We start from the raw sequence: 13247 nt of genomic DNA on the forward strand, positions 1-13247 counted from the left end.
GTGAGAAGTTCGGCCATCCGGGAGGGGCTCAGAGTAGAGCCGCTGCTGCTCCACATCGAAAGGAGCCAGCTGAGGTGGTTTGGGCATCTGACAAGGATGCCCCCTGGGCGCCTCCTGGGTGAGGTGTTCCAGGCATGTCCCACCGGGAGGAGGCCCCGGGGCAGACCCAGGACACGCTGGAGAGATTATATCTCTCGGCTGGCCTGGGAACGCCTTGGTGTTCCCCCGGATAAGCTGGAGGAGGTCGCTGGGGAGAGGGAGGTCTGGGCCTCTTTGCTTAGGCTGCTGCCCCCGCAACCCGGCCTCGGATAAAGCGGATGAAGATGGATGGATGGATGGATGTGAGGAGCAGGATTTTGAATTGGATTTAACAGGAAGCCAGTGAAGGGAAGACAAAACAGCAGTAACCTGCTCTCTCTTTCTAGTCCCTGTCAGTACTGTTGCTGCATTATTTTGGATTAGCTGAAGGCTTTTCAGGGAGTTTTTAGGACATCTGAGGATTCTCAGAAAAGTGGATGGTGGTGTGGAGCATTGTGACAATGCGATTTTCAGTTAATCTGTTAGCTCTGTATGCAAACTGGAGAGGGTCGAATGGGTGGCAGACAGGACATGATGTGAAATCAGACAAGTTTCTCAGAACACTTCGTTATAAACAGGTGTTAGAGCAATTGGTTGGTAGTCGGTGAGGCTGCTAATTTTGGTATGATTTGGCAGTGGGACAATTGTGGCCGACTTTAGGCATAACAGGATACAGGACTAGGACAGTGAAGAGTTGAAGATTTTAGTGAAGACCCCAGCCAGCTGGTCTGCACATTCTTTTAGGATCCTCCCAGTCACCCCATCTGGACCGGCGGCCTTCCTGCCATCCGTGTGCACCTCACCTCATATTCTTGCACCATGAGGCTTGGGCTACTGTCCAATGTTTGAGCTCCTGCCGCCTCTGGTCCCGTTGCCTCAAAGCGTGCAAGGAAGTGGCTCAGTTTCTCTGCAAGCACCACATTGTCGTGGAGGGGGGCACACATTCACCATCATCAAACGAGGCAAGAGCAGATGATGGCGACGGTGGGTACATTGCAGTCGATAGTGCGGATGCCGTAGGTGGTGACAGAGTGACAGAGACAGAACAAAACCAGCAAGCACGGAAACCTCTGGCAGTTGCAATGCTGGCTAGAGCTTTGCAGGGCATTGGCTCTGCTCAAGCAGCAACAGAAGGGTGCAGTCCTCAGCTGGCTAAAAGAGTTCACTGAAGTGTCCAGCAGAGGACAGAGGTGGCTGGGTTAACTGACCCGCGCTCTCAGTGGAGAATGATTGCTGAGACGGCTCAGCAGAGTTCCCAGGTAACACAGGTTTTACTGGCTTCTTGGTCTCCAGAGTCAACTGAGGGTTGAAACTCAGCTTCTGGGGAGGCCCTGGAGAGAGTAAACATCTCTAGAAAGGCCAGCTTTTGAGAAACAGTCTTAATATCTTAATGAGTCTTAATGGCTTTGGCACTTTGCTTAGAATGAGCAGGTGAAAAACAGTCCTTTATATTCACAGAGTGAAAATGATTAGTCCTTAAGTTGCTTTCTGTTGAGCAGGCAGTGCTCAGAGTTTAGATTTGTATTTAGGGGTTGTACAGTAAGAGCGGGTAAAGGTGATGGCTGAATTAGTAGTTGAGTAAACTCAATGACTGAACTGACAGCTAAACTAAGAGCTGAAATACAGACTGAGCAAGTGGCTTAGCTGCAGCCTGAATAAACTGCACTGGCTCCTTAGCCTCCAGGGGTCCAGAGTCAGCTGAGGTAGGTTATTTAGCCTTTGGGGAAGCCCTGAAGAGTATGATAGTCTCTTTCAGAGCTAGATCAGCAGCCATATTTACAGTCCGTGGGTTAGTCCAAAAAACAAACCACCAGACTCGGTAGTTACAATTAATTTTGTCTCAGTTGGCATCTTCCCTGTTGAACCTCCTTTACATCTAATCCTGTGTGGATACCCTCTTCTGGCAGCTCCAAGACGATGTTTTTCAAACTTCCCTGGCGGCTGTTCCTGAGAATATTCGTCTACTGTTGTGGGTTCCTTCCCAGAGGAAACGTCGCTAGAGGTAAATGGGCAGGCATATTGGTTAGGTTTAAAAACTATGCAGCTGCCTCCCTGGCAACTGACCCTCACTGCTTAATAGAGGGCCTATCTTCGGATTATACCTGGCTTATTTCCTGGCGCTCCCTGGAACCTTGCCACAAATGGATTAAGCCAATCTTAGTCGTCCTCCCTGACCATCTTCTTACAGCATTGTTCCCCATGCCTCCACAGAGGTGGTGTTTCTCCAGAGAATCTCCGCCTGCTGATTCGTGCATCCCAGCCGGCGTCTGGTTCAATCACAATTAGCGTGGCTCTGGTTAATACCAGATCGCTAGCTAATAAGACCTTTATTCTTCATGATTGCTTCACCTCCCGAAGCTTGGATTTTTTATGTTTGAGTGAAACTTGGCTTAATCTAAGAGCTAAGCCTTTTCTCTGAACTTATACCTACTAACTGTCTGTTTTTTAACTCTCCGCAGAAAACTGGCCACGGCGACGTCTTGCAACCATTTTCAAAAATTGTTTTAAATGTTGACAGCTCACAGCTGATTTTTATGACAGTTTTTAACTACAACTATTTCTCCTGGACCTGCATTCGCCTATGCTGTGTGCACTGGTTTATCGTCCTGTGAAGTTCAACAATGATTTTATTCAAGACTTTGCCTTTTTATGAGGGATCTTGGCAAAATTTGACACAGTTTTAATACTTTTTGAATCTTATTGATTCTTTTAATGTTATCCGATCAGTTAAGAGTCCTACCCATGACCGTGGACACACCTTGTACCTAGTTCTATCCTGTGGTCTGCAGCCACATAATATTCAAATTTGCCAGCTTAACTTTTCGGATCATATGCCTGTCTTATTTCAAATTCCTGCCCCATGTTCCTCAGTTAAGCCTCTTCTACCTGTCCGTCAATACCGCATCTTTACACCAGCCACTGCGGGACATTTCTCTGCTGCTTACCAGAACTCCGGTCCCCCTTTCATGGACCATTTTTCCCTTAACCAAAATGTTGATTATTTGCTTACCATGTTTAATGTCACCTGTACAAAGGTTCAAGACCTAAGTCTGATCCCTTGCTAAACAATGACACTTGGGCCCTTAGAAGATCCTGTAGAAAAGCCGAAAGAAAATGGAAGAAGACAAACTTCAGATTTTCTTTGCTATGTTAAGATATGATTTCTTTCTTTATCAAAATGCTGTGCGTAAAGCCAAAACTAAGTAATTATCGGACACAGCTACAGCCATCATGTCTTATTCAATACAATTTATTCTGTTATCAACCCTCCATCCACCACTCACTTACTAGGGTCTCCTGTTACTTGTGAAAACTTTTTACAGTTTTTTGTTGATAAGGTGGATACTCTTAGGTCTCATATCACTACTCTGCCCTATGATCCATTTGTTCACCTGTTTTTCTCAGTTGTTTTTGAATCACTTTGAGTCGATTTCCCAACTTCACTGGCTGAAGTTGTCTCCCGTCTTAAGCCTTCTATGTTTCATCTTGACATTATCCCCTCTCGTCTTTTTAAAGAAGTCTTTGACACCACTGGCACTTGCGTTTTAACTATCATTAACACCTCCCTCTAAACTAGAACTGTTCCACTTGATCTTAAACATGCTATTGTCCACCCACTTCTCAAAAAAAATAACTTTGACGCAACCTTTCTTTCAAATTTTAGACCAATCTCTAAAATCTCTCTTTTTTTTGTCTAAAATTTTAGAAAAAGTTGCCTTTCCCCAGCTCCAAGCCTTTCTGGAGACTAATGCCATCTTAGAATAATTTCAGTCTGGTTTTAAAGCACTACATAGCACTGAAACTGTGCTTTTAAAAGTTCTTAATGATCTTTTACTGATTACCGATTCTGGTAAAATGGTAAATGGCCTGTATTTGTATAGTGCTTTACTTAGTCCCTGTGGACCCCAAAGCGCTTTACACTACATTCAGTCATCCACCCATTCACACACTGGTAATTTTGTCATACAGTGGATTACGGAATTCTGCTATCAAGATTGGTAAATTGTGTGGGCATTAAGGGTACTGCACTTAAATAGTTCAGATCCTACCTAACTAATAGGAGTTTTTCTGTCAGGTTTGATTACTCTTCTTCTACCCCCCCCCTTACCTGTGGGGTCCCACAAGGGTCTGTCCTTGGCCCAATACTTTTTTTCCCTGTATATGCTCCCGCTAGGTTCTATTTTTAGAAAACATGGAATCTCATTCCACTGTCATGCTCACAACTCTCAAATCTATTTTCCCCTTAAAAAGAACTCTGCAGACTCATTTAAAGTTTTAATTGACTGTCTTGATGACATTAAATCATGGTTCACCTTAAATGTTTTGCATATAAATGATCAAACTATAAAGACCATACTATTTGGCCCCTCTGACACCTGTTCTTCCTTTTATGTTGACCTTTGCCCACTGGAAAAATTCAGGACTCTGTTTGTGTCATGAACTGGCTGTGTGAAGGCAGATGAGGACCCAAACGCAAAACTCAGAGACAGGAACTGAACTCAAAATCACTGCTTTATTGCAGGCCTTACAAAGAAACAGAACTAAACTGGGAATGCTAACAGAAGACCGAGGGAACACAGAAAGGCACACAGGGGGTAATCAAATAAGGAACATCTTTAACAGAATCTAGGAACCACGGCATAAGGAACAAAATACAAAAATAAAAGAAAACTAAGAATGCTGGGCCAACATGGCCCAGGACCATGACAGTTTGCAAAAGATTTAGGAGTGTTTCTCTTTCTCATTTGAGAAACAAATAAATTCTGTTATTAAAAACAGCTTTTTCCAGCTGAGAGCCACTGCAAAAATCAAGACGTCATCCGTCATTGGTCATCCGCCGATTTTGAGAGAGCCTCTTCTAGGCTTAAATACTGCAATACTCTTTATTTTGGTATTAACCAGGTCATACTCTTGCGTCTGCAGTTAGTTCAGAATGCAGCGGCCCGACTCCTGACAGGCACTTGCAAATTTGAATATATCTCCCCAATCCTGGCACATTTACACTGGTTACCAGTATGGCGTAGAATCAACTTCAAGATTTTGTTGTTTGCCTTTAAATCTCAAAATGGAATAGCTCCATCTTATCTCTCTGACCTTTTAACAAAAAAAACCAAAAATCTAAGTAGAGCCCTCATGGCTGCAGATAAGTTGCTTCTGACTATCCCCAGTTGAGGGGTGCTGGCGGCATGAATGTTGTTTCCTCCTGGATGAGGGAATGGAGATGATGGAGGAAACGGGTGATTGCGGAGAGATGAAGGCCTGCTCCTCAGACCACATCGCTGCCAAGAAGGAGGCAGGGGTGGCGATTGCTTCTGCGCTGTGGAAAACTCACGTTCCTGCTCTGTGCATTGCTGCAGCTGCTGCTGCTGCTGTGGCAGCGGCGGTGGCTTGGGTGTAGAAAACCTGGGAGCGGGCAAAGGCTGTGAGCTCCTGAGCTTGTAGCACTTCCTTGTAGTGTCACCTTAGCATCCTTACTGTCAGAAATCCGCTTGTCCAGACCTTGGAGAGAGAGATCACACTCCTGGGATGAGCCTGCTAGGTCCAGGTGGGGGTTGAGTTGTTCTGTCATAGCTGTGTGAATGCAGGCAGGAATAGTGGACCCAAGAGCAGGACTAAGGGAGGCAAATGTGAACACCCAGCTTTATTGGGTGATTGCAGACTGAACAGAAAACTAACTAAACTGAGAAAGTAAATAAACTAACAGGCAGGCAAATGGGCAAACAGATCACAGAGAGCAAAATGAGGGATGACGAGACGACGAGCAAGGTATTTTACCCTAGGTGACAAATCGTCAACATGTTACGCTTCCAGGCACCCATCACATCCCTAAATGACGAGATTGGGGGAAAAAATAGGAAACAAGAGAACCGTTTGAAATCAATCTACACGTGTTCATTCATTTTACTTAAATCGCTTTGGAAAACGCTATTTAACATCGTTATAGTTCTGGTTAAAGTTAGGGATAAGGTTATTGTTAGGGCGGGAATACATGGCTGGAACGTGTATTACCACGGAACCGTCATTCTACTGGATTTCACCAATAACCTGGTGCGTAGCATAAGAAGACGGAATGTCACCTTTCGCGTTCCTCAGGAACGCTGTAGGACGTGACAAATATTCAGGATGTTAAACCTCGGGAGTGGGAACGGGCTGAAATACAAGAGGTGAGCAGGACCAAGAGGAAACAGCTCGGAGACACGGCTGATACTGATTACACAGACAAGAAGGAGGAGCACACAAAACTGAAAACACTGACATGAGACACAGACCTTCAAAGTAAAACAGGAAACTCAACACACATGCAGAGACACAGACTCAAAACTGACAGAACAGAGCAGGAACAGGAACAGAGGGAGTACAGAACCGTAACCTAACAAATAGAAAATCTTAACAAAAAATATAACCAGAATAAATGACAACATAATATAAACAAACACAAAACACTGGTTGATCACAATGACAGAAATGACCACTATGACCATTGTGGGCTTAAGAAGCTACTTCTTGTGGCAAACTCTAAGTGGTAGAATTCATAGCCATGGAAACAAATTAATGGATACTTATTTTGTAAACTGCTATGAGACTATTTGTTTTCAGGGTTTTATTTGTAGAAAATTAAATGTATATTTTAAATGGAAAAATGTACCAACATAATTGCCATGAAGTAAATCAATATTTGTCTAATTCTCTACAGCAGAAACAAGAGAACCAGAACTCAGGATTGCTCTTGTTGGGAAAACTGGAGTTGGGAAGAGCGCAGCAGGAAACACCATCTTAGGAGAGAAGAATATCTTTAAATCTACATTATCTGCTTCTTCTGTAACATCAATCTGTGAGAAGAAAATAGCAGAGGTTTATGGTCAAATCTTGGCTGTAGTTGATACTCCAGGTCTGTTTGACACCAAACTACATCAAGATGAAGTGAAGAAAGAGATTGCCAGATGCATCTCTTTTGTTGCTCCTGGACCTCATGTGTTCCTGGTGGTGATACGGGCTGGAAGATTTACAGAAGAAGAAATGGAAACAGTAAAAATCATCCAGAAAATGTTTGGAGAAGAGGCAGCAGGTTACACTATCGCCTTGTTTACCAGAGGAGATGATTTGGAGGAAGATAAAACAACAATAACAAACATCATCGAAGGAAATGCAAAACTCAGTGAGTTTATCACTCAGTGTGGTGGAGGATATCATGTTTTCAACAACAGAAAGGAGGATCCGTCTCAGGTCAGAGAGCTGCTGAAGAAGATCAACACCATGGTTGATAAAAATGGTGAAAGATACTACACCAATGAAATGTTTGAGAAAGCCGAGAAAGCCATAAGAGAAGAGATGGAAAAACTTATGAAAGAAAATCCACAGATGGAGCCTGAAGAAGCAAGAGAAAAGGCAGAGGGAGATAATTCATTTATTCGAAACATTGCAGTTGTTTTTGTAACAACTGTTGCTGGAACTGCTGCAGGTCTTGGAACTGCTGTGGCTGCTGGAGCCTTTGTGGGAAGTTTGGCAGGTCCAGTGGGAACTGCAGTGGGAGGTGTAGCAGGAGCTGCAGTGGGTCTTACATCAGGAGCTGTCGCTGTGGCAAAAAAGGCCTGTGTTATACAGTGATAATCTTTAATCTTAAATTAGCTGCATTTCAAGTCCCATTAACACGAAGATAAAGGAAGATCTGTAATAGTAATTTCTATATGATACATTCAGTTTTTCACTGTCATCTTTACTAACACAGTAACTTTCAATTATGTTCAGTGATTTTTCCAAATGGGACTACTGGGACATTCCTGAACTCTTTACAACAAAACAAGCAACCTGTCAGATTCTATAAAATATGTTTAAAGCTGTGGACGTCTATATCATGAATCAAAGAGATTGTGAATGCCACTAATGGTGGTTTCTTGTTCTGTCAGAGGGGAAGTGCTAAAAAGGAAACTGGGATGTTTGTATCTATTAAATAACAACAATGAGAGGGATCTTTGTTCTAAATGCTAATAAACAAAGATAACAAATTAAATTGACTACACAAGCTAAAGGAAACTTTATGGAATAAGTTAGGAATAAGTTATGATACCTATAACCCCAGTCTCCAGTTCAGTGAGATTCTCTTCTTATTATAAATTAACAGAAAGATTTCAGATTGAATGGCCATGTCGTTATAAAGTACTGATCACAGGCACACTAGAAATACTCCTGTCCACATGCTGGTACCTGCTCCATACTGACAGAAATATGCATCATAACAGAAAACCATAATTAAAACTGTTTCAATCCATATATCTCAGCTGAAGGGTGATTTCTAACAAGATGAAAAACAAGTTGCAGCATAGATGAGGAACTCTACATTATTTCTCCATAAGAGTAGTACAGATTTGTTCAACGAAGTTGTTTTGTTGACCCACTGAGAGAGGCATCTTTTCAGAAACATTGGGAAGACTGAAGCTCATCGCAGGGATCAGGGAGGACCTCATGATCTTCACCAGCAGCTCCCTCACAAGGAAATCTTCAGAGCTCCACTGTAGGCTTACCCAAGGAGATGGATAAACCCAGCGTTTCATGAACACCATAACAGACATGTTTGCTTTTTGTAATCTTTGAAGTACTCAGATAATACACATAGCTGGTTTCCATGCATAAATATTGTGGGTTGCTATTTAATCTGTAGTTAATGATCAGGCATTACTGAAGTGAAAGCTTCTTTTTAATTTGGTGTTACTGCCCTTACGGATGTGGCAAGAGACTGAAAACATGTGCTGTTTGTACATATGATACACAGCCAAGTGCTCAGGACGTTTGTTATGGATTAGCTTAAAGACACATTTAATTTACCCAAAAAGTGTGGCGGGGCCTCAGGTCCATCTGTCAAGAAGTCCAGTTTAATGAAGAACACCTTAGGCTGTCAGTTTGAAACATTCAGTTGTGAACACTGGACCTGCTCTTAGTGTCCCCGCTCTATCTGCCATTCCTGAACAGAGATACGCAGGTTTATGACATTGTATCCCAATTTAACAGAATTATAGTAGTAATTATAATCCAACTTATGAGAAAGGAGACCCCTTGAACACAAATCAGCATGATGAGTACTCCCATATGGAAAAGATATATATAAATATAAAGTTTGTATCTGTCTTGTGTGAAACTTGTATGAAAAGCATACAAGAGTGAAAACAGATATATGATCCCTTGAAAAATTATATAAATGAAACATTTGAAATTATGAGTTGGTTTGGCAGTGTGAGCAGTTGTTGGTAGACGTATAACCCATCTTGAACATCCGATGACCAGTATAGTGCTCTATATGTAGTATTTTGTATTGAATTAATTGAAGACTGGGATTTCTAATTAGATGAAAGGTTTTTAAGCAAATCTGAGACCAGAAGTTTTGGTCTAAGTTAACTGATAAATCCGCTTCCCATTTTGCAATAGGAAGTGATATTGATTCATCTGTTTTAGAAAGCATTCTGTGAATTTTGGAAAGTAATTTGGGGGTTTAAATAAGTAAGAAATTAAACCACACTTGGTGGTGTTTGAAGTTCAAGTTGACCTGGTTTGAATTTCTTTTTTATTATGGATTTAATTTGTTGATATTCTAAAAATCTTTTCTTGTTGATCCCATATTGTGAAACTAGTCTGTCAAATGGAATAAATTGTGTTCCTTCTAATATATGTTCTCAGTATTTGATTCCTTTACCACTCAAATCTGAAAAGTTTATCATATTATTGTTTTGTAGTATGTCAGGGTTGTTCCAGATAGGTGCACGTTTGCATGGGATTAAGGAAGACTCCGTCAGTTTTAGAAACTCCCACCATGCTGTCAGAGAAGAGCTGATGTTAGCGCTTTTGAAGCATTCATGTCGTTGGATGTTTGAGCTGATAAATGGTAGATCTGAAATCTCTAGATTATTGCAAAGTGCTTGTTCTACATCTAGCCAAGATTCATCTAAGAGGGTATGTTTTAGCCATCCTGAGATAAATTGAAGCCTGTTGGCTAAGAAGTAGTGCTGAAAGTTAGGTAGTTCTAATCCTCCTTTATCCTTGGTCTTTTGTAGTGTTTTTAAGCTTATACATGGAGGTTTATTTTTCCAAAGGAACTTGGACATGAATGAATCTAGAGATCTGAACCAACCTTGTGGCGTTTTAGTTGGGATCATTGAGAATAAATCATTTATTTTTGGTAAGACCATCATTTTTATAGCGGCAACCCTTCCCATGAATGATATGGTGTGTGTGTGTGTGTGTGAGTGATACACTTTTCTGAAAACATCCACTTACTATTTCTTTTCTGAAAACATTCACTTACTATTTCTTTTCTGAAAACATCCACTTACTTCATCTGCCTAGATTTTACTCTCTCTCTCTTGGTGCATACTTCACACAGTCAGGCAGTTGCCTTTTATGGGCATGCAAAGTTCCCGTCACACACACACACACACAGCTACTCACCCCCAGCAGCTGCAAAGCCTTCTTCACGTCCTCTCTCCACACTCTCAGCCACAATCCTCCGTCCTCAATATGAATGTATAAAACCAGTAATAATTATCCCTAGAAACACACACCCTCAAGAAAATTCACTGTATTTAGTCATTTATTCATACTCACTGTGACAAATGCAATTCATGTAAAGAACATCCCCTATAGGTGAAATTTCAACTCGGCACGACCCCAAGATAAGCATGCCTTACTACACCACATCTAGTGCTGAAATTCGTGCTTGATCACACCCTATATTATGATAAAACCAAAAGTAAATCAAATGTAACTGCTTATATTATTGAACTGAACCAAGAACCACTTAAAAATCTTATAAATCCTGCTTCACACCACAAAACTGAAACAAATCACCCCCGTATTTATCACTCAATCTTCCCCTGCCGACTGAAGTGCCGGTCTAAATCATGCACGATTTGTCTCTTCTATATCAAAACCCAGCCAAACATCAAACATTCACCGTAGTCATTCAAAACTTTATTTGTAATATTATAATCAGCAATATCAGCGTCTTAATTACAGGCATGTATCATTGTTTGCAAATCATAATTATAAAACTCAATAACACGCTAAACAGGAAGCGAAAGTCCTCTGTGCGCTTCACTGGATTAAAGAGCTGATTTGTTAAATCAGGAACTCACAAAATACCAAAATATCACCACCGGTGGATCACATCTCTCAGATGTTCTTATTTCAGTGCACTGTAACAAAAGCAAAAACAAACATAACCAATAAAATACTAATAAAGTAACAAATACTCGGGCCCATTGCAAACATGTCCAAGCATAGTAGACATTTCCACCTAGCCAGATCACCTTCTACTTTCTTTAAAAGTGGGATATGGTTTAATTTAGTTAGATCTGCAAGCTTGGGAGAAACATTAATACCTAAATATTTTATATTTCCCGATTGCAGTGGTGTAGAAGAAGAATTATGGAAGGAGCAATTAATCGGAAGGACTGTAGATTTTGACCAGTTAATTGAGTAGTCTGATATTCTTGCAAAAGAGTTTATCAATTCAATCACCCCAGAGATATTGGTTTGTGAGTATTGGAGAAAAAGTAACACATCATTTGCATAAAGGCTGATTTTATGTTCCACGTTCTTGCATTTTATGCACTTAATTGCTGAATTCTGTCTAATTGCTGCTGCTAGTGGTTCAATAAAAATTGCAAACAGTGAAGGGGAGAGTGGGCATCCCTGCCTGGTGCCCTTCAGGAGACAGAAGCTGGAGGATTTTTAGTCATTTGTTTTGACACTAGCTGTTGGGGAGTTATATAATATTTTTAACCAGTTAATGAAAGAGGATCCCCCAAAAATTTGCCAAGACCAGGCTGTGGTCCAGCGGGAACACCTGATGAAACTACAGGAACACTCAGACCAACAGACCAAAGTCCTGGAGCAACTGGTTAGGGGCGCTGCACCGCCGAAATCCCTGCCCCTGTCAGTAGCGATGCACCGGATGGGGGACGGTGACGATCCCCAGGTTTTTTTGGAGGCATTCTGTGCAACAGCAGAGGTGTGCCAGTGTCCACAAGCAGAGTGGGCCCCGTGGCTTATTTCACTACTGTCAGGTGAAGCTCAAACGGCAGCCCTGAAGCAGCTGCCGACCTCGCGGGGTACCTTCACTGATGTGAGCCAGGCTGTGTTGGACCGGATGAGCCTCGCCTCAGAAGATCATCGCTGGCGGTTCTGTGCATGCAAGCTGACTGGGAGGATCAGCCGTTTGCATGGGCTTGCAAGCTCCATGACGTGGTGGTGGGGTGGCTGCTGCCGGGGCAGTCGGCAGGAAAAGCCAAGCTGGAGGACAAAGTCGTGCTCGAGCAGTTTGTGGAGGGGCTTGGAGGAAGTAAGACTGCTCTTTTGTGTATGCAAATCCAAGTGTGCTAGGACTTGTGGATGACTGGTTGCTGGGAGTCCTGTGCCAGGCTTCTTTTATGCATATCAAAGTGTGCCAGACCACGTGGATGATTGGCTGCATAGAGATTCCATGACACTCCAAGACCAACTGACTGGCTGATAGTCTGCACCTGGCAGTATAAAAAGCTTTAAAAATAGCTTTTATTCTTGCCTGTTCTTTTTTTTTGTGTTTGTATTAATTGTTTGCCCGGTGGGCTGTTGAACAGCGCTGTCGGTTTTCAGTTTAACATTTGCAATAAAACCCCTTCTTTTCTCTTATTTTGTGAGAGGGCTTGTGTATGTTTCTCCCCACCTGTCGCCTAGCAGAGGGGGTTGTAACATAAGTGGGGGCTCGTCCGGGAGATCTGGACATTCTAGTGGAGACTGAATATCACTTTGTTTTATTTTTAACGGGTGAGTGATGGTGTTCACTGTGATTGAGCAACATCTCTTTAGTAAGTGTGTTTCAGCTGGGTGGCTGTGTTGCCCTTCCATTGAAGCACTTGTTTGTTGTTTTGCTTTGTTGTTTTAACCCTCCTCTTGTGTTAGCTTTCTGTTATCATCTCTTGTGTTAACGGGTCGGTTTTGACCCGTGAATTAAATCAGTTATAAAATACACTAAAAACAATAAGTGATCATCCAATTTGTTTCTCATCTCTTGGTTATCTTGTTAGGCTTCCTTATCCATGAAAATGTTGGTTTTAATACTTTTATTGTGGGCCTGTGGGTCTTTTTTTGTCACTATACCCCTCGATTTCGATTAAAAAAAATTGTAAAATTAACCTCAAGAG

At 42.0% G+C, this 13247-nt stretch overlaps 1 protein-coding gene across 1 annotated transcript; it reads left to right on the forward strand.

Moving 5' to 3' along the window:
- Positions 1 to 6534: 6534 nt before the first annotated feature.
- LOC148097826 (GTPase IMAP family member 7-like) lies at positions 6535 to 7683 on the forward strand. The gene is made up of 2 exons (XM_087831014.1): positions 6535 to 6601; positions 6773 to 7683. Exons 1-2 carry the CDS (start codon positions 6535 to 6537, stop codon positions 7681 to 7683), a joined length of 978 nt encoding a protein of 325 aa, XP_087687140.1.
- The last annotated feature ends 5564 nt before the right edge of the window (positions 7684 to 13247 follow it).

This window comes from Neolamprologus brichardi, chromosome 17, assembly GCF_056152115.1.
Source record: "Neolamprologus brichardi isolate AB-2024 chromosome 17, ASM5615211v1, whole genome shotgun sequence".
In the NCBI taxonomy this organism is placed as follows: Eukaryota; Metazoa; Chordata; class Actinopteri; order Cichliformes; family Cichlidae; genus Neolamprologus; species Neolamprologus brichardi.